We start from the raw sequence: 26,609 nt of genomic DNA on the forward strand, positions 1-26,609 counted from the left end.
TCTGTCTGGGCTCCAAAAAATGACTATATTATTAGGCAAGCTACAAGGAAGCGCACAAAAGGATATTATAGAGCAGTATATTGGTGTATAAATTAAAACAAACTACACAGGGGGCCCATTTATCAACATTTTGATTTTCGTGGTTTTAGGGGCTTTTGAAACCAGGACTAAACTCTTTTATAACCTTTAGTAAATGCTCCCCCAGGCCAAAAGTGGGAGTGCAGGAAATATTCAGTCAATTGCTGGAGATTTTTAAGATAAACCATAAAATAGAAAACTGTAGATAAGATAAAAAAGACTACACTGTATGTGAAAGTGATTGATTAAACAGACACTACAGTTTACTTTATTTTTATTATAGCAATAATTTGCCTTTAACATAGACAAGATTCCTACATTTAGATTTTTACAAATAGTTGTGCCAACATTTTTAAGCACCTAGGATCAATGTACACGTTAAATTTAATTATGTAACGGAGGGACAGCACAGACAAGAGAACCCTCCATTTTACCTATGCACAGGAGCAGGGTTCTGACTTTGCAGGGTGTCTACATGCCTCCCCCTGCCCATCCCAGGCAGGGTTTGATGTCATAAATGACCCTTAACATGTTATCTACAGCCATTCTGGACAGTGATGAGCACATTTTTTCATTATTAATCTGCCCAATGCCTTTTACATCCACTTCTATAGTGTATATAAATAAGCTGCTGTGTAGCCATGGGGGTAGCTATTCAAATTGATAAAAGGAAGAAAAGGCACAGGTTATATAAGCAGATAACAGATAATCTCTGCAGAATACAATGACAATCTACATAGCTTATCGGTTTTCTGCTGTGTAAACCTGTGCCTTTTCTCCTTTTTTTCAATTTGAATAGCTACCCCCATGGCAACAGAGCAGCTTTTTATGTTAACTATAGTAGGGATTTGAAGCAAATGCAACTTTTACCAGTGCAGGGCAGTAGAACATAATATATCAATTACTTTCATTTTTTGGTGTTACTGTTCTTTTCATGAGCAAATCAAGCTGGTACTGCTCCTTTGAACATAATGCAACCCCCCCAGTATGTTTGTCACTTCCACAATCCAAATCAAGAGCCCCTTTTCCAGAAGGCCATGCCATTTTTGCCAGCAGCAAAATAGACTGAAAACACGTTTATTTTAAGCTATGGGTTGTTGGATAATAATTGGTTCTCTGTGATGTTAATGGTAGGTCTTTATGATCAACTCTACTAATGTTTTTTTTCCTACAGAAACAATGATAATGAAAACTGAATTAAGTTCTAAATTGAAGATATCTGTTTTTACATATTCACCCCTGTGTAGTGAACTGCTTAAGTGCGTGCAGAATTTAAAAGTGGGCAATGTCCCGCCACAAAATGCCCTGTTAATGTGATAAAATGTATGAGAACATCACAGTCTGCACAGTGTCCCTTAAATCTTTTATTGGCCTTGAAAATGTGTTCCGTTCACAAGCATCTCTAATGCAGTAAAGTATCTGCTCGCTTGCTCAAGCTCATTTAATATGTATGAAAATCTGCCATTTGATGCATCTTCCCATAAAGTGGCACAGGCAATTACAATGATCAATGGTGTACTTTTCTTCATAAAGAAAGGGAAGCCGGTTTGTAGTTACCATAGAAATTTAGAGATGACATACTTCGGAATAATAATGTACATGAGGGAATACTCTTATGAAAAGGAGAGATGACAGAACAAAAGGTCAGGCAGAAGAGTAAATGGGAAGATGTCCTCCTTTATTGAAATGAGGATTGATTTACTTTATATGCCTCTAATAAATATGCAATAGTTTAGGTTGATCTGATTCAAGGTAGGGGGTTCAATGCAACCCCATCAAATGGTTCTTATTGCGTCAGCCTGAAAAAAATTTCTATAAGCTAGCACAATTACTTGAGGCATAATGTGTAATACCTAATACTTGAAAAGGGTTATGCAGTACTACAACAGATTTACTGATGTCACATAAGCATATTTAGAGTTTATAGATATTCTTAGGTACTGAGGAGCTGCAGCTTCTCTTTCCTCCCAGCTGTTCCATTTGTTCAGGCAGTTTCAGACTGGGGTACCTGGGGCCCACCATGTACCGGAGTCAAGGCCCCACAACCCAACCACTGGAACACTGAAATCCCCCCCCAAACCTAAGCACACCCCTTTTCCGCCCTACTGCTACTTACTCCCCAGTGTTAATCAGGCTACACCTCAGTGGAAAATTGAAAGAGAGCCACGCATTCCACTTTTCAACACACAGCCATCATTTAATTTTGTTTGAAGCTTTTGAAGTAGTTGCGAACAGGTGGCAGGGCCCAAAAGGACCAAGGCTCACCCGCTCACCCGCTGTCCCAGTAGCCCAGTCCAACCCTGTGTTCGGACAAAAGGTACAGTAAAAAAAGTGGTGACATTTATGGCCCCTCCTTGTGCTGACCAGGTGGTATACAAAAAAGGCCTCCCTTTGAGCCTGTGAATGATTCCTATGTTTATTGCCATGCCTGTTATTATCATATAGTATATATCTAAAGGAAAGGACTTTTTTTTGCACTGACAGGCATGCCATTGTGTTGTGCTTTGCACCTTTGCATTTATTGGACTTTGTATCCTACCCTGTCCTTCATAAAGCAGCTTGTTTAGGGGACCAGTAAGGTCAAGTTGCACCCATGTTGTGGACAGATTATCAATGGAATCATATAAACTGCAACTGCATACTTTTACCTGCAAATTTGTCACACTTATTTTATACATTGGTTTTGAAGAGGCTTTTATTGAATTTATCACAATAGTTCAATCAATATACCACTCATAAAAAAAGATTTCTATATTAACATAGAAGTTTGCGCTTTCAAAAATTACCTTCAGGGAGCTATGTTTACTTATTTTGTGTGCAACACAGTAAAAGTGATCATGAAATATAAATATTACCTTGCACCCTTCTATTTTCCTTTGAAATTGAGGCCCATTGTACTTCCACTAAATAAACACAAAAGGAAATCTACTTTGGGCAAATGTCAACAATGTGGGATTCACCATATGTTACCATCTGATTTAGTTTATTTAAGTGCCTTTCAGACTTATCAGCAGTGGTAACAAACACACTTCCCATACCATGGAAAGCACAATGCAGGGACTCATTTATACTACCATTCTCAGGCACAAGAAAACCTTAAAAGGAAAAAAACATAAAATGTAATATTTTAATGCAGCACATTGCTAGGAAATTGTTCTGGGCTCATAAGCTGCATGGCAGGTTCAATATATATTGTAGTATAGCATCATGCTCTATAGTCAAATTTTTACCACACTGTGTGCATGTCTTCTATATAGTCAGCATAATTATAATTTAGTTTTAGTACTAAATACTGTCAGTGAATGCTCACAGTAGTTGTTTAATAAATAGTGATTTAAGCATAGAAATCACTCTGAACTAGCATATCATAACTATAATATGTGCAAATCTGAACTCTCTTCCCAGTGGGTGCCTGCTTCCGAGAGCATTAATTGCATTATGTGACTTAGGGGCCCATTTACTTACTCACGAACTGGCCGAATGCGTCCGATTGCGTTTTTTTCGTAATGATCGGTATTTGGATACCACACCAGTAAGTAATGCTGATGAGATAAAAAAAAATCATTAACGAGCTATAACGACATAAGTTACTGAGCTAAGTCTCATAAATAATATAAAGATTTTGTTCATCCACCATATATTCAAACTCTTATATAGAGTGATCTCTTAGTTAGAAACAAGTGAATTTTAAACAATTTCACTATAACTTTAAACCAGAATATACGTAGGACTGGAGTCACAACAGAGACTAGGGCAACCAATTTGGCCTAGCTTATTTCCTGTTCTTCTCTGATCTTCATGAACACCTTAAAGAAAATTTGACTTTATTGCATGTCTGCCTTTGCTGTCAATATTTAAACCAACTGTCACGCTCCAGGATCGTCCTTTCTTGAGTACTTAAAGTTTACAGTTGCCCCAAGATGCCAGAGTACAAGCAGCAACTCATCCTTTATCTAACAGCAGCTCCTATGTCTAAATGATTAAGGCTGCTTTATGTTTCGGGTCCTTCGTCAGGTGTACACTGCAAACTGCACATTACATTTAGGGGGTGTGACCTCTGATGAAGGAACACACCCCCAGAAACACAGTGTGCCATTTTTCTCGCCAATAAAGCATAAGGGGTTTACCTCATTGTTCAGTTCTTCCATGTATCAGTTTCTGCTTGTTCTACAGACATGGACAGTGGGTGTTGAACCCCCTCAGTACTGAACACCAGAGTTAGAATTTTGAGTGAAAATTGTACATAAAGTTCCTTTAGATATCACTGGTGCGGGAGACCACAGATCGCTTAACCGAAAGTGCTGCAAAAAGGACTGTAAAGGGAATTTAAAGGATGAAAAACACAGGCAAACATGTCAGTGTGATTTTCTGAATGTGCTCTATTTTTAAATCAAAGTTGCATTGCCTAGAATATTTCATGTCCCCTTTAAGCATTATGATTTGGTTTGGCTCATCACTAAGGATTGTTCCAAACCTGAATCCAAATCCAGCTGAATGCAAACAGAAACCTATATTCCGATATTAATGCTGCAAGAAGGGTTGGCAGCCATAAGGGTAATAACACATTTGCAGCATTTTGTTTCCCCAGCAATTTTGATCTAAGGCAGCGGTTATCAACCCGTGGGTCGGGACCCCTTTGGGGGTAGAATTACCCTTTCACAGGGGTCGACTAAGACCATCGGAAAACACATATTTCCGATGGTCTTGGGAATAATTTTATGTTTGGGGGTCACCACAACATGAGGAACTGTATTAAAGGGTCACGGCATTAGGAAGGTTGAGAACCACTGATCTAAGGGAACAGGACAAAATGCTACAAGTCTTTCCTCCAGACCCAATCTCCTCCCCGCCAACTCTTCAGCTGTGCCTGATTAATAACAGATGCATTCTTGAGAGCTACGCACTTGGACAAGGTGTGGTCATGGAGATTTGTAGCAGTTTTACCCTTTGTTGGAGACAATTGCTGGGGTGACAAAATGTTACAAAACTCCCCACATGCCATCACTCTAAAGGCAACCAAATGCAGCAGACATAAATGCTTTCCAACTGATAAACCTAATGGCTAATTCTGATGATCTTTAAAAACAGTGGTCAAAAAGTGTCATTCCAAGTGCTCCCACGATCTAGTACCGGTGTTCTAACTCCAAGTCTAAACTTACTTGTACAAGAGTTAAAGCTGCAATTCTGTCCAGTTAACAAACCCAGCAGCAACCAGATTTTAGATGCCACTAAAATAAAAGTGGGAGGCCAGGAAGTATTACTGCTGAAGAAAACTGACACTTACATTTATAGGTATACCCTTAAGATTCTGTGGTACTTACATTTTTTAATTTAGTTATTGTTTTAATGTAGTTACAGTAAGGTGTTTTTTCTTAATAATGTGTCTACTGTTTATCTCTTAAAGCCAAATTAAAGTAAATATGTCAGATCACTTGCAGAATCCTAGGCTGCCTGTTTCCCTCAGTACAGTGTACAACCACAGGAGGTCTTGTAATCATCATAAGAATAAATGTCCCCAATTGAGTAATCCACAGCACGCTATTTTCAGGCATTTTGTTATCCATAATTTTTGATTATGTTTTCTTGGATTATGTTTAAAAGTAATTGCTGATTGGTTGTAAATGAGCACCTTTGTTTGTAAATAAGTCCTAGCTTGCTAAGGGTTACTCAGCCAGGCACATTTAATGCCAGCTGCACTTCTGCAATTTAGCACCTATGATTGTAAATATGTCTAAATGTATTTCAAAAGCTCCAAGAGCTGATTGCTGCTTGTTTACTTATTTTGCTTTACTGCATAACATATCTAATTTTCTGTATTTTTTTCTTTTGGACAGGTTTGGGAAATCAGAATCTTAACTGAATATAAATCCACTTGGGCTTTCAACATTCAACAGCTCTGCCTGGAACATCTTGCTAAACGAAGGAAATTCCATGGGGACTGTACCAGATCCTCAGGGGTCTGCCAAAAGTACATTGGTAACCTCTCCTGTGGAGAAAGATTGTTCTGCATCTGATACACTTCACCAACTTACCCAAGGAGCCTTAGAAAACAATGGCAGTGTTTTTTCTGTTTCTGAAACTTGCCCTGCTAATTTAATTTGCAGTAGCAATATGACAAGTGAGCAAGAAAGACAGGAATCAGGCAGTGGAATATCTTCCTTTAGGACTTGTAATGAATTAGAATTATTGCCTCCATTAGTACCACAAGCCATAAAGGACTCTGCTCAGCCTATCTCCACTATAAAAAATACGTATCTTTCCACAGATGGGAATGCAGTATTGTTAAGTAAAGCACAGTTGTCTTTGTTAGATGAAAAAACAGCTAATGATGAAAAATCAGTAAAAGATAACACTTTGGTAGCTCCTTTAGTATCAGCGGAAGCAGGTATGCAAGTAAGCAGTGACTTTAAAAACAAACCTTTAGTTGAAAGTGAACCGGATAAAGGACTTGACAGCTTGCTTCAAAATAAGGAAGCAGACCCATCTTTGCCATCTTTGCCAACCCACAAAACAGAAAGCATTAACAGTGGCACACAAAACGCTTCTACAATTATCGAGTCAGAAGGAGTCATAACAGCTGAAGGAGAATCTACAAAAGATTCTATAACATCAAATGAATGTCACAAGCTGAGCTTTGAAAAAGATAAGATAAAAAAAGAGAATGAAGAAGTAGAAACTGATCCACCGTTGCCCAGCAGATTTAAGGAAATGGGCACAATGACTTCATTTAGTCTGGAAAACTGGACTACTCAAGATGCTGAGGTTCAGGCTGTTGCAAATGTTGAGAACAAGTCTGTCTCAACCAGTCCAAGCATCTTAGCTGCATTTCTTAAGGCAAATTCTCCAGCCCTCAAAGAAAGACAAGAACAAGTCTGTATAATTTATCAGGGTAACCCTGGTGCCAGCCAGTTGGATCGAGCAAACTTTGCTTTGCAGGCGCAGCTTTCACAAAACCAGCTTGCCCCAAAATTGTGCTTTCAAGCACCAGATGCACTAAGTTCACAGCCTCTTCAAATGCATACTAAAAGTCCACCAGACTTAGCACGACCTACCTTTCAGCACACAGAAATAGGCAGAAATTCCCAGATATTGTATAGAAATGAAATAGAAGGACAAGGGCTCTGTTTTCGAGAAATGCCACAGATGCAAATGGCAAGCCCTTCTCCTATTTTAATGAATGTGAAACCTGTTTACCAAATCAACATAGAGAACAGTGCTCAGCCAAAACCTAGAACAATGGACATGTACAGTGAGCCTTCACATTTTAGAGCTCCTGAAATCAACAACAAATCCAGACTTCACCATTTAAGTGGAGTAGAAAATATTCAGTTGCATAACATCCGTTTAGATAATGATCAGACAGATACTCTTAGTATTCCTGGAGATGATAGCACAGACCGAAAACCTTTTCATTTCAAAATTACAAATGAGCAGGGTTCTACACAAGCTATCATAACAACAGATATAAAAAAGCCAAAGAAGGAGGACAAACCTACTCCTCTTCATGTGGAAGTGGAAGTAAACACTATTGGAGCTACTGGAGGTCAAGCAGATGAAATACTTGAAGTCTTGGTAAGAAAGGACCAGGATGACAATGGACTTGCTGGTAAAAGGTCTAGCAGTTTTAGTTTGCAGACCAGGCCTGCTTCTGACATGAGTGCAGGACATCTGACACCACGCCTCAGAAAAGCCAGAGAGGAAAAAAATGAACCACTTCTGGTCACCTTATCTACCTCTGAACAGCCTAAGCCACATGGCAAAAAAGCAACTCCACCAAGTTCAAATGCTGAAGCAAAAAGTCAAGTGAAACAGACAAAGAGTGTGAAAGATGTTGTTTGGGATGAACAGGGTATGACATGGGAGGTGTATGGTGCTTCTATGGACCCAGAGGCATTAGGGATTGCTATTCAAAATCATCTTCAAAGACAAATCAGAGAACATGAGAAAATGATAAGGGCACAACTAAAGCAAAACCGTAAATCAATTTGCTCTGATTCTTCAGGGAAAAAGCATAAAAGAAGGCAGCATAGAGTGTTTCAGTCTATACTTAAGAACTTTAGACGACCAAACTGCTGTGCCCGTCCTCCCCCTACTTCTGTGTTAGACTGAATACTTTTAAAATAACGAAAAACTGAATTTCAGATTCTCCTAAAAATATACTTTGCAAAAATATTTCTGTTTTTTTAAGAATGTTATAAGTGAATTTCATTTTACAATTGTAACTAATTAGGATGAGTTAAACGTCACCCTAATTTTGTAATGCAATACACAGTTTTATTTGTTGTCTGTGTTGGAATTGGGTATATATTCCATAGCACATGAAATAATATAAGCTACTGTTTTTCCATAAACAGCAATGGGTAGTGGTTTTGTAAATGAAGACTTTTATGATTTTGTAAGTTCTTATTCAAAATGAAATTAAGACACAGAAGTGGATGTATTCCCATATTTGAATAAGATCAATCCTGCAGTAAAAAAATGTATTTAGTAAGATACAATGCCAATAACCCTTATCACTTGAGCCTTCCTAGTAGTAGAATATTATTAGAAAATGATTTAGCATTGCATGACAATTTATTGTGTAAAAAAGGAATATAGCTTACAAATGTGTTTAATGTTTCTTCTACAGAGGGATGTCACTTTATTCTGCCCTGGAGCAGAAATAAGCATTATCATAAAACCCTATTGCAGATTTTTCTTTTTTGTTCTGGAAATTGAATATTACACTACCACACATCTCCTACATGTTAGCTTTGTGCAATGTGATTTAAAAAACTCAACAAAAGTGCCAGTATATTTCTCTGAATTCATTGTCCAAGTCCAAACACCTAGACATAAGCTCAGTTTGAAGCACATTATTAAATGTGTCAGTATTAACTAATGGTTATTTACCAAGATAGCCACTTACTTTTATATCTATAGTGGCTGTTAGAAAATTGCCATGCTATTGAGTGTTCTATTAACTGCCTCATTTACCCATCCATACTTCATTTGGTGTCAGACAACTCCCCCTAGACCATTAGGCCATACTCACTACTGGCTCCTTGTTTGTGGGCAGCCAGAGATAATAGGACCTTAGACAAGAATATAGTGGGCATGTACAAAAATCAGTGCAGTTTTAGATACTAGAAAACTCAATAACTTTTGCTTGACCAACAAAAACATACAATGCTGATGTAGCTGCACTGTATAATCGCTAACTGTGCAGGGAAATCTCCATAATTTCAAAAAAATACCTTGGGGTATGGGAACCATAGTTAGGATGAAAATTGCAAAAAGGATCAGTATTGACCTTTTCTATGTCTACATGAGGATTGTACAAACTAGTAACACCATCACAGAAGTGAGAAAAGCAGAAAAAATATAATCTTTTATCTTTTTATACTGCCATTAATAAATAATGAAATATGTGAAGGTATAGTGGCCCTTTAACCGACTGTGTTGTGGAAGGAGTTCACTGAGCTATTGTTAGTCTGAAAATGTGTTACAGTGCCACTGAGTATGGCTGAAAAGAGTTATTTAAAAGCAGACAGAAATTTGAGCACATCCAATGACAAACCTAAGGCATCAAATATTCAAATAAATATTGAGTATAGTGCAAACACAATATTCCTTTGGCAAAAAAACCTTACCACAGATGTATAATAGTTATTTTTATATAGATATTTATATCTAGAATAAGACTAAAACTCCTGCTTTACTATTTAGGCATTGTGCATTCAAAATACAAGGTCGCTGTCATTTTCTACAAATTCTTTTTACAGCATTTTAAGTACAAATTGTGACAAAGCACATGCGAAAACTAAAAAGATTTTTACCACTGTTATAGAAAGATTAAAAAAAAAGTTAGAAGCACAAACTCAAGGAAACCTGAAAATCAAACAATGAGGCAAGACTGGCTTCATAACAATCTATATATATATATATATATGTATATAGCATTAGAAAACTAATACTCCCGTTAGCTATTTGCACATGTGGAACCTTGATCATCTTTATAAATAAATTACTCTTTTTCTTTTAGGCTGGGAAGATTACAATAATCACCTTAACTGTTGATCCTTTAAGCATAACATCATGATGCAATGCTTGATAGCAATTAAAACTGAACTTTTGAATCCACTTATGAGATCTAGTCTATTTCAGCACAAGAAAATGCAGTTTTGAGTACAGAATTAGTGCTATATAAGTTAAACATTAAATGTATACATATATACGGAGTGCAAAACAATATATGGATTATTTTATAGAAGACAGACATCTATTTGATCTGGGATTCTGTCTACTTATACAATATTTATAGCTAATAAATAAATTCAAACTTTTTTATTTTTTAGATTTTAAGTTATTGTAAATGAAAAGATGTAGACATCAATAAGTTTTTTTTTCTATGCTGCATTCGATATTATCTACTACAAATATATTAAAGGAAGCCAACTGTAAATAAAAATGCTTGACATGCAGATTGTTTTCCATTACACTTATCAGCTGTCAGTATGTGCTTCCCATACCCATCCACAATACAATAATATTGGCATCTGTTTTCAAAATTAATGTAGGATAAAGCGTATTTGATCTGTGAGTCTCTGTGCGGTTGTTGTCTTTCAATTATTGTAGTATAAAAGCCCTGGAAATTCTCATTTCTAAATTCAAAGTATTAAAAAAAGAAAAATGAAAAAAAGAAATGTAACATTCACTTTTTTAAGATATTACTTTACTTACCACCATCAGTGTTACCACAATGTAATAGCAAAAGGATAAGGTTAATCTGGGTTACTGTTTTGTATAATCATGTCTACATGAAGTACCAAAATTGAAAAGTTTGCCTTCATAATTCTGAATCCATGAAAATAGTGTGTTTAGTAATGTAATTAATGGGTACCTACTTAAACAGATGTAATTTACATGAAAAAAAAGAATGTCCTTGTGTGTGTCGAGAATTATAGATAGGCGTTCCAGTACATTACATGTAGGCATTATTTCTGATTAAATAAACATTATCTGCCACACTTCTCAAACCGCATACCTTGGCCATAATTGCTCATTTCTGGTTTTATCATAGTGGTTTGTAAGCATTCTGCCAATACATCTGGAAATGACAAATGCACTTATGTGTCAAGGATCTGTAATAAATATGTATAATTATTAAAGCAATCTACACATTCTGCGTTGTCTATATATTAGTTTTTATTTTTAAAAATGAATTATAGAATGCTTTTGAAATCATAAGCTTTAGATGTTATTCTACTAAGAGGACATTCACTCTCCAGGACATGAATAATCCTAATATTAGATTTATCATTAACTAAAGACTTCCAAGCTACAGTATAGCATAGTAGTACAGTAGATTTTGAGCCACAGTATATACAATACATTTTCAAGGATAGGATAGTAAACACATCTAAGGCATCTGGACAGTAGATTTACCATATTTGAGACATAGGGGCACATTTACTAATCCACAAACCGACCGAAAGCGTGCGAATTCCTTTTTTTTTTCGTAATGATCGGTATTTTTGCGACTTTTCCGTCGCCGTCGCGATTTTTAATATTTTGCGCGGCTTTTTCATCACCGTTACGACTTTATTGTATATTTTCCGCAACTTTTCCGTCGCGAAAAAATCGGATTGGTTTTTCCACTGTTTACAATTGCTCAATACGAAAAAATCGCGACGTCACACAAAATACGATAAAATCGTGACGGCGACAAAAAAATTGCGCAAAATACAAAAAACACGCGATGGCGACGAAAAAGTCGCAAAATTTCCGTTTCCAATCTGATTTTTTCCCATTCGGGATTCGGATTCGTGGATTAGTAAATGTGCCCCATAGTGTGTCACTGAGAAGATACATCCTGAGGAATTCATGACAATATTATTTACCCTGGCTGAAATAACATGGCATCCAATCAAATTTGTGACGTGGTTCTAGATTAAAAAAAACAAAAACAGTTGTTCAAGATGACTAGAAAGCAAAATAATTTGTGGATATTCTCTGCCATTTGGCAACGACTGGTTTATTGTTCTTCCTTTATAGTTTATCAACAGACACTATACACACTATATCATTATCATTAATATTACTTTTATAGTGTCATCATCTCCAACAGCACTCTACAAAGTAAAAGGACCCAAATACAATACATAACGGTTTACATATACAAACAAACTTTTTACCAGAATAGACGCACATTGTTGCAATTGCATATTGTTAGAAAACAAAAGAGTGATCCTATTATAAAGGAGTTATGAGATGCAATGTTATCAGATATGAATGTCTGTTTTATTAATTAATTAACATTTTTTTATACCAATATGATGTATCCTAAGCATCACAGATGTGGGGATGTGGCAAACCTCACATAAGCATAGTAAGTAAAAAGCATCTGTTAATGGAACAGATTAAGTATCCACTTAATTACCTGGAAAGTCTTCCATTAAATGTCAAGAGATTAACCACAGTTCTAAAGAACTAACAAAATGCAATGTAATCTGTTGTCTTTATTGTTATTTATAAGACTGCTTGAATGTGTTTAGGTAGTACAGGAATTAACAGTTATGATATTATGAGATTAAAAAGCTGACTGAAGCTTCTGCATGAGTCTCAGCCTCACAGGAAGACAGAATGCTTATGATTAGTGCTGCAGGACTACCGTGTAGCATGACAGAGCCTTATGCATACATTGCTTCATTTAGTAAATGAAGGGGAATTGGCAGTAAAAATGTGACCTATTCAGAAAAACTTGACTTTTAAAAAAGCTTGATTTTGGCAAACACATCTTTAGTTGACTTCTAGCTGATGGGTTTTTTTTTTATTCAAGTTTGCACATTTGTTTGAGCATAATAAATTTTGAATATTTGAGTTTGGGAAACCCCAAAGTTAAATATAGCTACAACTGAGATTTTATTTCCCTCAAAAACCTAACTGAGATAAAAACTGTAATTTAAATGTTGACAGATCTGTCCTGTATTGTCTACAACAGCAGCTTTTTTTAGGGCACAATTAAGACTTGCCAAAGAAGCCCCATACAAGTCCTAAGTTCTGCAATCCCACTCGTCAAAAAGTCACACAAGGTGCAGTGTAGAGTGCAAAATTTAAATCCAACCTAAACATTATTTATAAATATACTTGAGTATATATAAGTGTACTTGAGTCAATACACAATACTTCATAGCTGCACCTTGCATCAAAGTGCATGTTGTGTCCAATTCACTGACAAGGGAGTCCTGCAAATAATATCTACATGGGAAGGTTCATTTTATGTGTTTGTCTGCATATCCAACAGACTTGCTCCAATACAATTTCCTGTGCTTCAAGCATTGCTGCCCCTTAAATTCTGTAATTTGCACCCACACTTACTTAAAGTCAATTGCAAATGCAAATTGTGCACTGTTTACTATTGTGGATAATTTGCAATTTTGTTGCGAAACACACTATTTTGCATGTGCCCACAATTATGCCATAATTCTGGAAAATGATACTGCATTGTGGATAAAAACATGGCAGATTCCATTGAATTATGCCCTTTTTACAAATAAAGAAAATAGTATGTGTGGTCCACAAACTAAGATTTTATAGGGTTAATTATGTAGGTTCCTACTGTACTCTAATATTATAATATATAATAGGGTCAATTATGTAGGCACCTCCTCTAATAAGGTCGTTTTTAGAAAAAAAGAAGTGTGTTCTTTTTATTAAAATAAATGCAAAGAATACAAAGGTACAAATCAAACCAATTATATGTTTGCTTTCAAATGGGTGATTGTACCTGCTGGAGTTGCTAGATGGGTTTCTAGATCTGGAGGAGATGTATTACATGCCAATAATCCCCAACAAACATTGTTCAAATGTAATTATAACATTTTTGGGGTATGATGTTTACATAACAAAATAATACAGAATTATAATTAACAATATAAATAAAGGTTTATTTTTTTACAGTTTAGTACCACATGCTATGATCACATACAGTGGCATAACTATAGAGAAAGCAGACCCACAGGGGGGCTTCCTCTATAGCAGGGTCTGATTTCTCTATAGCAGTTTAAAAATCACAGCCACCTTCCTACCTGTGGCCAGAGAGGGTGATGCGGTGGGTGGGAGACACCAGCAGAAAGCAGGTGGGGGAGACTCCAACTGGGGCAGGTATTGGGCAGGTGGGTAGGGGTCCAAGTAATGAGAGGTGTGTTTTAGGCCCTTTCAAACATTTTTTTGCAGGGGGGCCCAGCACACCCTAGTTACATCACTAAAATGTATTCTTTTTTTATTGTTTGCCATGCAATGGAATAATTTCACACCCTATTTGTCTGTTTCCAGTACTACCAAAAAAGCTTTCTTCAGAGGAGGGGGGAAGATTTTATACTAATTGCACTTTAATGTGCCTAGGAAGCTGTTGGGTTTACTAGTATGATTGTTGTTTGGATTGTTATGACTGCTAGTGTTTAGAGTCATGCAAATCACCATAAGCTGTTTCCAGCAGTTCATTAGGCTTCCTGCTCATCTGCGTTATTAATAAGATCAGATATGATAGCTTGCACAGGAACTGAGAGATTGTATCCATAAACCACAATCATAAGGTGTTGGGTAGAGAAAGTTCTGCCCCAAGATAAGTTACAGGCACTAACTTAAATGTCATTGTTTCCCCGGATCACAGATGGATCACATAAGAGGAGTATAAGAACATCTATGGAGTGTTTAGGATCCAGTAAAATACAGAGCAGCTGAACTCTGCTACCTCAGGTGACAAAGTGACCCAGATTAATTTGAGTGTGATTGTATTCTTTTCAGTTCTCACTATCACACCAAAAATGCAATAAAACTGGTGCTAATAGACTAATGTAACAAAAGTGCAATGCTTGGTCAGGTCTAGTAACCTATAACAACAAATCAGATGTTGGCTTTCAAAAAGCTGTCCATTAAATACTACATGCTGATTGGTTTCTATGAGTTACTAGACAAGTAGCAAACTGCTACTTGTCCACCTAAGTGTGTTAAGACTGTGTACTTATGAACATTGTTCATAGCACTCATGCTGTTTCTAGCTTTGCTGAGTCTTCTTATGATGTCATCTTCAGTGACGCCATCTTTTTGTACAATACTGCCAAGGTAGGTAAAACTATCTATGAATGGCAGTTCTTATCAATAAATCTTCAGTGATGCTGGAGTTTCAGTTCATAATTTCATTTTGGCAAAGGCAAAGTCCTTTAGTGTTATAAAGAGGATCCACCTGATAGATTAGGGTACAATTATCAGTTGTCTGTCTTATAACCCAGTCGACTACGAGATTGAAAAGTACTGCAAATAACACACATCCCTTTCTAAGAATTGTCTTCACTTCAAAGTGCAGACGCTATAGCCCATACTGTAGGTAACGTTCTTGTAGAAGCTTCATGTAGGAATCACAACACAAATCACTTTACTTCTGATGATTTCATTAAATGTAAATTGCAATTATGAGTTACAATCCCATAAGAAGCGAGTTGCATTTTGCTGTGTGGGGTCAAACACCAATGTGCATAAGACCTAAGGGACAAAAATGTCAAATTTAGGACTTGAAAATGTAATCTCTGGTTCATATTTAATTTAATAAAACAGACAAGTTTAACAAAAAAGTTAAAGAAATTACTTCAGAGTATTATAGAGTACATCTAGCCATTTCTCAAAATAATATAAAGATGGAGAAGACTATTGATGGATCTGAAGCCAATTATTCATTTCAGTGGAAAAATATGTGTTTCTCTGTGTGCCCCATTCTGCTCCACCTGTACATATTTTCCCAGTTCCCACATAGCAAAGCCATTGAAGCCATTAGGGTTCGTACCCAGATTGTTTAGGAATGTGATTGCCATATAAAGGAATAAAGGAATATGACTTCACCCTTCACTTCTGTTCCCTTTAGCTGAATGGAAAACATACACCAAACTTTCATAAAATCCTTGGAAAATGGAAATCATTTTTGTACAAAGTATGTGAATTTTCACTCTAATGATTAATTCATGAAATATAAACATTAGTGCTGTTTTTTGAATGGTTAACAAAAAGTAAAGCAGAATCAAACCTTAAAATTCTCCATTTCCCTGTAGTTATGTTTACATTCCTCCCCCCAGTATTGATTTGTTGAGTGTAAGGATTATTCAAATGGATTCTGCATTTCTCACAATTTATATTCCAAAGCCTCTAACAGCCTGCCATATGCACTATAATCAGCCAGCCACAAATTAAATGCATGCAGCTTTTTGGAGTTAAATGACTGCTGAGCGACCCTTTTATTATCTCTCCAGAGTGGATGTTGTTATTAATAAAATCAACAGAAAAGTCAAACAGAGTGGCACTTCTGCACCGTATTGTGGATACAGCAGGGTAAATCTGCCCTGATAAAAAGAAAAATCTGCTGCTGAAAAATTATTTGTTAAAAAGCAACTGATATTGTTCAACATAGCCAGCAATTCCTACTGTAAGATCTCTGACAAGCAATTAGCAAATAGTATTCATGAGATAGTGGTTAATTTACGTAGTTAATAATGTAAAGAATATACAATGAATTTAATTAGACAAATTGGGCCATTTCATGATAATTTTGTACCTAGCATAACAGAATAATTATTATGCAAATTTCCTTAAATGTATTAATTATAGGCTGTGGTCTGTGTAAATGGACATTGCATTTGTAGGAGAACCGATAGCAGGATCAGTGAACAGAATGGATTACAATAATTCTGATCAAACCTGATTTAGTAGTATGAACAATCTGTATCACATTTATGCTGACCATATCTACAAATTGTGTATTTACAAAATAAGGACTAAACGAGGACACAGCTGTTTTGTGTCTTTGGGCTGGGACATTTTTTGAAGAAGACCAATGATGCTACGGCAGGTATGAGCCTATTTATGGGGGGGTACTATAATCTGACTTGATAATTCTATCAGTAATTCTATCTTTAACTATAGGTTCTACCTTCCTCACAAGCTAGAAATAGGAGGATATTTGTCTATAAGAGGTTTATCCATCCAGAGACCCAAATCATATGATATTCTCCATGATGCCCAAGCTTCACCCTCATTTTACTATATTTTAGCTCCAAAAATGTATGTTTCATAATAGTAAACAGTATGCTTATGAGTCCTACAAAAGTAGTGTAGGACTGGTAAGAAAACCTACTACACATATTTAACTAATTGGCACTTCAAATAAATGCTCTATAAATTAGTTTCTAAAAATATTTCTTCCTCCCTGGTAAAAAAAAAAAATCTATGGTCTCCGTAAATTAGGATGAGCTCCCCTGTTTTTGCAGATGCCACTTATTCAGACACTCCATTTCACTTCTAATCTATGGAGATGGATTGAGGCAGTGCTGGTTCCTCAAGCTTGGTTCCTGCTCCAGTCTCATATGTTGCAAGCTCCAGCAGACTAGTGGATATTCAGTTGTATCTCAGTTTTATCTATCTCACTACAGCATACCAACAAAGGCCAGGGCAATACAACACAATACAAGGTATAATATTAACATTTAGGTAAAAATACAGAATATACACATTGCAGTTTTAAAACTCTTTACTGAACATTGCATTTGATAAATGATTTTGCATCTTGTACAGTTATGTTATGGAGAGTGTCAACATTCGATTCCCTAGCCAGTTATATATATACAAATAAAAGTACCCTGCTACAATATTTTGCTTAAAATACACTGCTTAAATCAGTACACATTCTATAACTCCTTCAAGTATGACTTAGTAAGTAACTGAGTCCTTATGCACTCAGAGACTGTAGATGTCCCCTAATAAATGTTTATCAGTAGCAGATAGGAATTTTGCTTAGCACATGAAAAGTATGTATAGAGTGTTTTAAAATTACAGTTATTGGGTTACTAAAAGATCAAAGTTTGAGTTTCTTGGAGATCAAATGAGATTTCCCTTTCCAGAATTTTCCAGTGCATTGCCATACTTTTTAAAACTCATGAATAAAGGGTACAGGTTACCATACACAGGCCTATAAAAGCGTCTAACTTGGTTCCTCCAGATTTGGCAGCTTATTGGCCCATGTATAGGGAAACCCAAAGGGCTTGCCAAAAAGCTGTGATATAACTTAGGGCAGTGATCCCCAACAAGTGGCTCTTGAGCAACATGTTGCTCACCAACCCCTTGGATGTTGCTCTCAGTGCTCCCAAACCACGGAGTTATTTTTGAATTCCTGACTTGGTGGCAAGTTTTGGATGAATAAAAACAAGAGTTACTACCAAATAAAGCCCCCTGTAAGCTGATAGTGTGCATAGAGGCTACCTAATAGCCATTCTTAGCCCTTATTTGGCACCTCCATGAACGTTTATGATGCTTGTGTTGCTCTTCGAATCTCTTTACATTTGACTGTGGCTCATGAGTAAGAAAGGTTGGGGACCCATGACATAGGGACTGGTGACTATACTCAATGAATCTAGTTACAGACATGTAAGGTGTAATTTAAAATGCTTGAACCACTGCTTCTGGTCAGTTATAATTTAAACACCACCGCAAGCATCTACCCTCAATACCTTTTGGTTGATAAGAATATACAAGTAACAGTCAAAAAGTTTCTCTAAACAATATTTTCCAATAGGATGAATAACCTTGTAATTGATTATTTTACAAAGTGTTTATACATCTACTGAGCAAGTCTAACCAGGCCACACAACTGTTCTACTTGTGGCTAACATTTATCTTGACTTACACCATACAAACAGTGTAATCTATTACACTAGGGCAGTGGTTCTCAACCTTCCTAATGCTGCGACCCTTTAATACAGTTTCTCATGTTGTGGTGACTCCCAACCATAAAATTATTCCTAAGACCATTGGAAATATGGTCCCGACCCACAAGTTGAGAACCGCTGCACTAAGGGGTGTATAACATTTTGGCATCTCCTAGTGAAACCAACATGTCTTTAACTAGAGAGAAACTCTAAAGAAATTATCATATAACACAATTTGGGTAATAGAGTTGAAAGCCTAGTCCCTTGCTATTACAGAATTCAAAGGAACCTGTCACCCTGAAAAATAATTTCAATAAAATACATTTTACTTACATTATATAAATTATCTAAAACTTTTTTTCTTCTGTGTTGCATTTCACAGTCAAAGCAAGCAGGCAGGCACCCTAATGTAGTCACTGTTATTTAGGCATGCTTTGAATCTTATGTGCGAAAATGGGGCACCTGATACCCCTGCCCATGCACTGGCTACATAATTATAGACATGAGGAGGGAGGTGGGAAGTGCTGAATGTAAAGTAAAAGTAACTGACTTTACTTTTTGGTGGTGATTGACAGCTCAAATTTATAAATAATTTTATAACAGTTATGAATGTTTTAATATAAAAAAAAGAATTTGGGTTTTATGTTTAATTTGAAAATTAGTTTTATTATACAGCTTTTTTTTCTGGGTGACAGGTCCCCATTAACCTCTGGAAAGGTACATGTCAGTACATAAAATCCTCAAAATCCTTCTGGTTATTCATTTGGGTAGCCATGTCTCTGCAGTATTATCTTTGTTTATGGTCATTGCTTCCTCATGGCAGGTATTAAAGGCTTAACTGATCTTTACCGTTGAAGAAACCACTAACTGCTGGGTTACATTTGGCTAACGTAGATTAGGCACCCAACTTTAACAAAACATAATACATATAATTAACAGAGTCAATGGCATTGAGGCACAGGTATGAAATTTATTATTCCGATATGCTTGAGATAGGAGGGCTCATTTACCATGTTCAGGGCAACGTGCAAAGTTCATTCAGTACAGGGCTCCCTGTGCCTGATAGTGCTGTGTTTGAGTAAGATTCTTAATCTGGCTCAAGGTGCAGAGCACGGTTTACAAAGATAATTGCCCCAGGCACAGCTGATGTACACTGATTCGAAGCAGAACCATTTTTTAGCAAACTTCAATGAAGGCTTTATATATTGCATTACTGAGGGTTGTTGGAAAGAAAAGAAAAAGAATTTTGCAGTTTGAGCCAAATACCTGAAACAAAGAAAGAGATGGCCAGTGCTCAGTTCAGCCTACACTGTAGCATTCACCAACTGCTAGAAACTATGGATGCACGAAAGCCAGGATTCAGTTCAGGATTTGTCCAAATCCGAGTCCTTTATAACAGAAATCAGATTCAGCTGAATCCAAGTGCCCGGCCAAACCAAATCTGAACTCTAAATATCATGTGACTCTTGGTCAGGCATATAAGAAAATGCTTCTGTTTTTTTCTCTGTACTGGACATTAATTTGCATGTGCAAATTCACCCAAATCCCGCGTTAAAATAAGAATTTGGTGCATTCCTACTAGAAAGACCCTTTTGCCGGCACTTGGTGTAACCTATATTCTGTAACTTATCAGCTGCTAATCCCCACAGCTGCTATCCAACGTGACATGCCTGTCAGAAGGGAATGCTACATGCTGCGTCTGCATCTGACAAGATAAAATTTGATGGTCCCTGAAAGACTTTTGTTTTTCATATTTTTCTATCTATATTTTTGTATTTATTTTTTAACCCATGCAATGACATCCATTATGTAGGATAAAATCGGACGATCCAAGATCATCCTACAAAATCGCCCTTGTAGTTTAGCGCTAAGTAGTAAGACTATGTTGTACTTTCTCTTAATTCAGCAGCTCTAGTGAGAAAGGCAGGGTGGTTTTAAGTCACAGATAATTAATATACACCTGTAAGCGGAATGTAAGGCTGCTAGATGCAATATTAGGACTTAGGAATCTTCACCTTGTCAGATTCAGACGCAGTATGCAGTGTTCCATTCCGATGGGCGTTTTGCGTCGAATGGCAAATGTTCCATGTAGTCTACAAGTCAGATGGGATCAGTCCCATTATATTTTGACCCATGCAGCTAAATGCAACTTGTGGGATGCTTTCTGTCAATCCAACACCATCCTACATAAGGTCCCATGAAGTTTAGCACTTGGGGCTCTTAAACATTGGGTTTAACCCTGCATTCTCCTGTCATTAATTTTAACTGCATTACACCACAGGGTTTAAAAGTCACTACAAATTCAGCAAAAATGCATAGCATGGCACAGGAGAGGTATGAGTGAGGGGATGGGGCGGCAGAGAGTAACAACCCTAAAGATGTGTAGATGTGCTAGAAGCCCAAAGTCCCTTTGCAAGTGTTATTCATGCTACATATACAACCTTGGTTATACCGTGCTTGCAAGGCACAATGAAACTTGTGGAAGGCACATATTTGCACTGCTGTGAAGGAAACAACATATCCAGCAATTTATCTTTGAGTACTTCAGACTATGAAATCTCCTGTGTCAAAGCTGCTGACATAAAATCTGATATACTGTCACTTAGATCATCTGAGGATCATCTCATCTGCTTGCTCACAAAGGCATTTGCCTGCTTATAATAGGATGTTGACTTGAGCATATAAATATATTGTCCTGTATTTGTCAGCACAATAATATCTGTTAGCACACATCAGCTCATGCAACAGTTTTCTAAGGGAAAGCATACCAATACTGACTACAGAAATGTTGTTTGGCCAGTCAAATAAATGATATGAAACAAATTGAACATACAGATTTAATGTTACCTATTTTAAGTGGTAGGAAAATTGCCTTCTATATATTTTATACAGTAAATCACTCAAATAATAAAAACACTTATTAAAAGGGATATAGATTTACAGGAGTAAAACATCCTTCTTTCCCTTTACAAAAGCACTGGCAAGGCCCTGTCTACAATATGCAGTAACGTTTTGGTCTCCATTGATCAAATGGGGTGTATATGAAATGGTAAAGAACAAACAATAGCTGCAACACTGATAAAAGGTATATTTACTGTATATAGGGATCCATACAATGCATTCAGAGGCATCCATTCAGATTAGAAGAAAGGAGGTTTCCCTTTGTGAAAATGGATTTTTACTGTGAAAGGGCAAGTTGTGAAATTCACTTTCTGTGGTTGCGCTAGCAAATATATTAAATAGTTTCAAGAAATGTTTGCAAGGCTTTTAGCAGCAGAGAAAATTAACGTTACTCCAAAACATATACAGGTACTCAAATTAACCCTCTACAAAAATAGAATAAATAAAAGTGTATTTTTTACATACCAAGCCTAATGCATTTCCAAGTCACTTACTCGTGAATTAATGAGTAAATGCCAAACAGCATTAAGCATATTAATTCCACCTTTTATACAGTTAATTTGAGGGTTTTTTTACAGTACTTTCCTGGGATTTTCTTCTCTATTGTAATGAAATATCCCTTTATACAATTTACAGTACAAATTAAATAATATCCCTCCCTCTGAGGCAAATTGAATAGGTTTCAAGTGGGCTTTTTCACCTTCCTATGGATTATCTAGTAGTTAGTTTGGTCTCATTTAGACCAAAAAGGTTGAAGTTAATTGTTGTGTCTTTTTCAACCTTAATTTTTGCAATTTTTCAATCAATTGTGCATGCAGTTTTTTACCCACAGTGCAGAATTTTGGATACAGTTATAGTGTTTTACCCACCATGCAACATCTTTTCTCATAGTTCCAGCATTATTGTGTTTGCCATCAAAATTGCTGCAGATGTGCTTGCACTTCCACAAGGATCAGATAAAATTGCACAAAAAAGTCCGGTTGGCATAATTTCTGGTATTCATCATAAGATTGTACATGGTCCCATGTTTCTCTAGTCATTTAGTATCTATGCAAATGTATGTATTTACAAAAACAGGGTTTAGTTGCGATCATAAAATTGGCAGGGGAAGAATAAGCCCTTTACTGAAACCAATGCCCAGGTTAGAGGACATGTATCTCAAGAAATGCTACCAGAGGCAGGCCAAGCTGACCGGGCACCCTAGGCAACCTGGCCCCACACCCTACCCCCCATGTGTGCACACACATGAAGAATCACGCATATACAGTAACGCTGTGGGTGGGGAGATGGCTACTCCACACAATGAATAACAAGTGAGGCTGAGGGAATGCAGTCAAGCCCTAGGCATGTGCCTCTTCTGCCTACCCCAAGTTCTGGCCAGGGAGGTGCCAGCCTTCAGAAATATGTCCAGAGGTTATACGTTAGGACAACCATATGGAGTAATAGCAAACATATCTAAGTGATGGGATTTCCACTCCTCTGCTGGTATCATGGTACTAATGATAAAATGTGTAATTACTCAATCAGCTATGCTCTGCAGTAGCCTCTATGTGCATACATTAATAATTAACACGAGAAACAAATATGTATGTTACCTAATTTGCTTGAAAAAATATGTTGCTATTCTTATTTAAATTAAGCAGCAGCCAATTCTCAGCCTCACAGTATGATCTTTTTTTCCGTTATACTGATTATATTATTGTAGGCCAAATACTGCTTTTGTGCAGCATGAGAACTCAATTTGATATACACAAAAAGAACATCTAGCCATTGCCCTTTAAAAAATAAATTACAGTATTGTTATTTAACACCCTAGAGAATTACAAATTACAAAGATTTGGTTAATCATCCTAGCTTTCTTTGCAGAATTCAGATTAAGCCAAATCTCCAAAGGACTGAACCAAATCTGAACCTGAAAAGTTTATGTTTACATCAACTTTTTGTTATAGATGAATCTATTGTAAATATTTTTTTAATTGGCCTTTCATTTTTTATTGGGTAAGCCCCAACCAGTGGCTTGTGGGCAACATGTTTCTCACCACCCCCTTTGATGTTGCTCCCAGTGGCCTCAATATTAAATTTCTGTTTGGGAGGCAAGTTTTGGAAGCACAGAGACACCATTTTATTCCAAGCAGAGTCTTCTAGCCAGCAGCCCACATGGGGCGATCAAATAGCCAATCACAGTCCTTATTTGGCATCCCCAAAGAACTTTTTAATTCTTGTGTGGCTCACCAACACTTTTTACATATGAGTGTGGCATAAAAAGGTTGGGGATCTTTGTTTTTATTGTTTAGGGTTATGAAATGTTTAGTCTTTCATTGTTGCCTCTTTCTGACTTAAAATGCCCTCTGGCTGTTAAATCCACTGACCACAGTAACTAAACTTGTTAACTTCCAAATTGATGTCTGGTTGGTACGGTCATTAGCAAGTAGAAAGCAGTTGCAATTACAAGTCTCAAGCATGAAAGCTACACAATAAAAAATATAAATAATTCAAATCCACAAAAATGTATGTTGGTTTGGTATTTGGTCAAATCTTTTGCAGAGGAATCAGTATGCAGTCAATTGCAAAAATGATGTATATAGCATATCATACTAATATCACCAAATCTTTTATATATAGAGATGCATTGCCAGCAAAGAATGTGCATGAAATGACCCAAAATAAATATAAGAACAACCTATAGTGTATACAGGAGCAGTGGCCAGCTCTTTGTTGTAGCTCCCACCCTTTCCAGCTACAGTCATGTGATCCAAGTGGGACCAATATAAGGGTAACCATATGGGGATTTTAACCTTGAAAGCAAGTAAGTTGCAGGTTAAACTCAGTCCCTTTGTAAAATGTATAATGAAGCAGCAAAATTCTTAATGAATCAGCTGAAAGTGAGTGTAGGACTGGCTAGACCAGGGTTGACTTTGACGTAGTAGGCCAAAATATATATAGCAACATATGGACAAACGAACTCTGTTTTGTTTAAAGGGGAAGATATTTTCTAGTAGCTTAATGCACATAATGTCTTCAATATCCTTTATATATTGATAATGGGTGAGTGCAGCACATATTATACAGTGCTCCTGCAAGTACCTAAATCAACAGCACAGATTTGATGTCCCTTCTTTTCAGATTTTCTATGGCTGCCTCCTTTTTTCAGTTATGCATCCTAATTTCAATAACTCCTTTACCAAGTACTGTTAGATGTTCAAGCTGGGAGATTTTGTAAAACTGAAGTTGGTAGAGTTAAGGTAGACAGGAGACAGGGATGCCACATTATAATATATAAACAGTATTTCTGCTCTTTGTTATCCACAAAGCAGGATTCAAACAACAATGCAACAAACAGAAGTCCATTCTGAGCAGTCACCAATTTGGGGTCTATATAATGGTTTCCTCCTCCCCAAGCAAAGTACGGTACAGTACCTTAGAGCCTTTTGCTCTGCAGCAGCTCTTCAGAGACAGAGAGACAAAACAGAGAAATCAGACTTCTACATTCACTAATCTCCAAGCCAGTGCCTTACAAAGCACATCAAGTTGATACCGCATTCTAATGTTATTTACATAGCATTCAGAAAGGGTCTATTAAATGGCTTGTTATTTCCATAACGGGAGTACAACATGGGGCCAGTAATTTGCAGCTGTCCGTATGTCATAACTATTGCATGCAAATAGTCTTTGTAGGTTTAACATAAGGTGCCATATCTATTGCAAAACACAGTGTACAAACTGCAAAAAAAACTATTTCTGGCTATTTCTTTGCACTTTACACAGTGCATTCTGCTCTTGCAGAATGGCCGCAGGCCTCTGAGCTAAATTTTGGAGCTCAGATATCTGAGAACTGCGAAATGGGTCTACATAAATTACCTACATTATGACATATTCAGTAGGTCTTAGGGCTTTCTATAGTTTGTCACCATGAACAGAGGTAACTGTTTATAGCTCCTCGCCACACACCAGTCTTTGTCAAATATTTGAGGCTCAGAAATTTCATAAAGAACCTATTGACCTTTGGGTAATTAATATGCAATAATTGGGTGTCCTATAAATTACCCTTGTAAATAATACAAGACTTTTTGGTACATACAAAGCTTTGAATATGGATTGGTGTTAAGTGAAGATTTGTTTTTATTTTTTAATTACTCAGCTAAAATTCAGTCCATTACCAACATACATAATATATTCCTTGAACCCTAGTGGTCAAGGTTCATTGACTTAATAATAAAATGAAATAGTAAAAAGACATAATACCACTGCTGACAATGACAACTGTACTGCACAGACCAAGGTTCACAGTTATATAGATGAACAGGATAAATTAGATAGTATACTGCAAAGAAATTAGCAGAGTTGTTTCAGTCCATTGGGAGTCTGTGGAAAGCTTGAGCCACAGACTGTGGGCTCAGGCAGGGACTGAACACAAAGATGGCTTCCAAGAAGTTAAGTTCATTGGAGTCTGTGCTGATTGCACTCTTTGTTCTTATGACTTGTGCTTGTATTGGTCTAATAGTGGTTTGCTTTCTTGAAAAACCTAAATCATCAGAGGCAGAAGGTGAGTATTTAACGTAATGTTTGTTTTCCACTAATCGATAACACGTGTCAGATTAATCTCAGATATCTGTTATTAAGTATTATATTTTAAAGGGTTAGATATTTTAAACAGTGTAAAACAATTCTGGCTTTTCTTGCCTCTTGGATGAGTTTTCATACTATATGTACATAATTTAACTAGATCCGACTCACAGAAGAAAAGTATTCTGACATTTGTTTGTCACACCATACCACAACCATATGCCAAATACTTGGCTATGGTATATGTGTACTTCTAAAACTTATGTAATTTTCACTTGGTGTGAACATCTTACAAAATTAGTGCAAATTTGGTCTGTTTTATCTTAGTAAAGCCTAATA

General features: G+C 36.6%; 2 protein-coding genes across 2 annotated transcripts in view; both read left to right on the forward strand.

The window, feature by feature from the left end:
* Positions 1-11,243, forward strand: part of gprin3 (GPRIN family member 3) — a 45,956-nt gene extending 34,713 nt beyond the window's left edge. The window contains exon 2 of the mRNA XM_018096306.2: positions 5,913-11,243. Coding sequence (XP_017951795.1) covers positions 6,010-8,187 — 2,178 coding nt within the window. The 5' untranslated portion in view covers positions 5,913-6,009 and the 3' untranslated portion in view covers positions 8,188-11,243. The remainder of the gene's footprint in view (positions 1-5,912) is intronic.
* A 14,781-nt stretch (positions 11,244-26,024) lies between these two features.
* The window catches only part of LOC100489122 (ovochymase-2), an 84,918-nt gene continuing 84,333 nt past the window's right edge, over positions 26,025-26,609 (forward strand). The window contains exon 1 of the mRNA XM_031903196.1: positions 26,025-26,250. Coding sequence (XP_031759056.1) covers positions 26,124-26,250 — 127 coding nt within the window. The 5' untranslated portion in view covers positions 26,025-26,123. The remainder of the gene's footprint in view (positions 26,251-26,609) is intronic.

Source organism: Xenopus tropicalis, chromosome 1 (genome assembly GCF_000004195.4).
Source record: "Xenopus tropicalis strain Nigerian chromosome 1, UCB_Xtro_10.0, whole genome shotgun sequence".
NCBI lineage: Eukaryota > Metazoa > Chordata > Amphibia > Anura > Pipidae > Xenopus > Xenopus tropicalis.